Below are 1,468 nucleotides of genomic sequence, written 5' to 3'. Positions count from 1 at the left end.
GATGTTTTAAAATGATAAAAGACACTTTTCTGAACATATATTCTGGAGTAGGTTACACTAGTGATAGTCTAGCCGTCAGTAGATAAAAGAGGGCACACAGATATTCTAAATATCACTGGGCCATTGGGGATGGTAGAGTTTAATTTTCACAGAACAAATATCCTCCTGATCCCTCCTCAAAACCTTAAATTTCAATGAAAAATGTTATGAAAATTTTTTTTGACTTTTATTAACCTGTTTCAAATTTTATTCCCAGGCTTCTTCAGCGTATCTGGCTGCAAAGAATGAATCATGTATAAGCAAAAACGTAAAAGAGCTGCGAAGTCCGAAAGGCTTGGGCTTAAAAATATTAGAGATCTAGATTTTATCAGATCCATACACAAAACAAATTTTAAAAGCAGTCATCATATAAAATAGCAGCTCCAAGTCACTTCCTCAAGTTTCATCTTCCCCAGAAGCCGACTCAAATCAGTGAGCCTCATTCTTGGATGCCTCATCAAAGTTCTCCACAAGATCTGGAACCTCATCATCATCATCTTCTCCCGTAGCAAGTGGGGCCTTTCCATCCACAGATTGTTTTGGCAGTGCTTCAGCCAGTCTCCTTAGGCTAGTCAGGCTGTCTGCGCCCAGCTGGTTCAAGATGCTGGGGAGCATCTCTGTCAGCTGCTTTGTCTCAGCATGGCCGGTGATGGTGAAGGTGTTCGCAGCCAGTGATGCTTGGACTTTAGGATTGTTAAAGTGGATCACTGTTCCCTGGTTTGTAAACATATTCACCTCTTCAATACCAGAGATATTGTTTACCCCTAGCTTCTTTAAGGAGAACTGCAGTTTTTTGTCATCTGCTGTGGCTGTTCTGTGAACCACCTTCTTCTTTCTGCGGGCAGTTCCTTTCCCACCAATGCGCACTTGTGCCTGCAGTTTGGCGAGTTTCTCTTGATTCATGATCGTCTCTTTCATCTTGTCGGAGCGGAAATGGGGCCGCGCGGGGGACTAGGGCTGGCGCTCAGGGGGTCTTTGGCAGGCCAGCTGAGATTAGGAGCACACACGCGGGGACGCAAGATGGCCGAAAATGTTAAGAATTTAGGGCACACATTCAGCAGTCTTATTGGCACATAATTTACATATCATACAATTGAGAAGTTCAATCGTATCAAGGGGTATTGTTCAATCACCACCACATCTATCTTAGAGCATTCTCCCCGACCCACTCCCTTGGTTAAATTGCCTTAAAAATGAGTTGTGCAAACATGATCAGTTCTAGTGCTCCCTCCCCGCTATTATTTACTCCCCAACCCCCCTTTCCCTCCCATCTCCATGCCCTGGCATTCTCCATAACACCTTCTATCAGTTATTATAATTATACATCTACTCCTCCTGTGTTTCACCACTGGGGAAACCAACAGAAAACAATGAAAAGCAAATCACACGAAGGTGATAAGATCCTATTAATATAAAGACAAAAATAGAA

The 1,468-nt window shown here is 43.0% G+C and overlaps 1 protein-coding gene across 1 annotated transcript; it reads right to left on the bottom strand.

Annotated features, from left to right (window-relative positions):
• Positions 1-224: 224 nt before the first annotated feature.
• Positions 225-1,050, bottom strand: LOC101656208 (transcription factor BTF3-like). Its single transcript, XM_045290607.1, has one exon. It carries the CDS (start codon positions 955-957, stop codon positions 469-471), a length of 489 nt encoding a protein of 162 aa, XP_045146542.1. The 5' UTR covers positions 958-1,050; the 3' UTR covers positions 225-468.
• Positions 1,051-1,468: the final 418 nt, after the last annotated feature.

Source organism: Echinops telfairi, unplaced genomic scaffold (genome assembly GCF_000313985.2).
Source record: "Echinops telfairi isolate 266 unplaced genomic scaffold, ASM31398v2 ScPeMD7_44;HRSCAF=162, whole genome shotgun sequence".
Taxonomy (NCBI): Eukaryota; Metazoa; Chordata; class Mammalia; order Afrosoricida; family Tenrecidae; genus Echinops; species Echinops telfairi.
The sequence above is the reverse complement of the archived record's forward strand: the minus strand, read 5'-3'. Positions and strand labels throughout refer to the sequence as shown.

Excerpts from the sequence above, each read along its gene's own strand:
- LOC101656208 (XM_045290607.1), bottom strand. The coding sequence starts at position 957 with ATGAAAGAGACGATCATGAATCAAGAGAAACTCGCCAAACTGCAGGCA.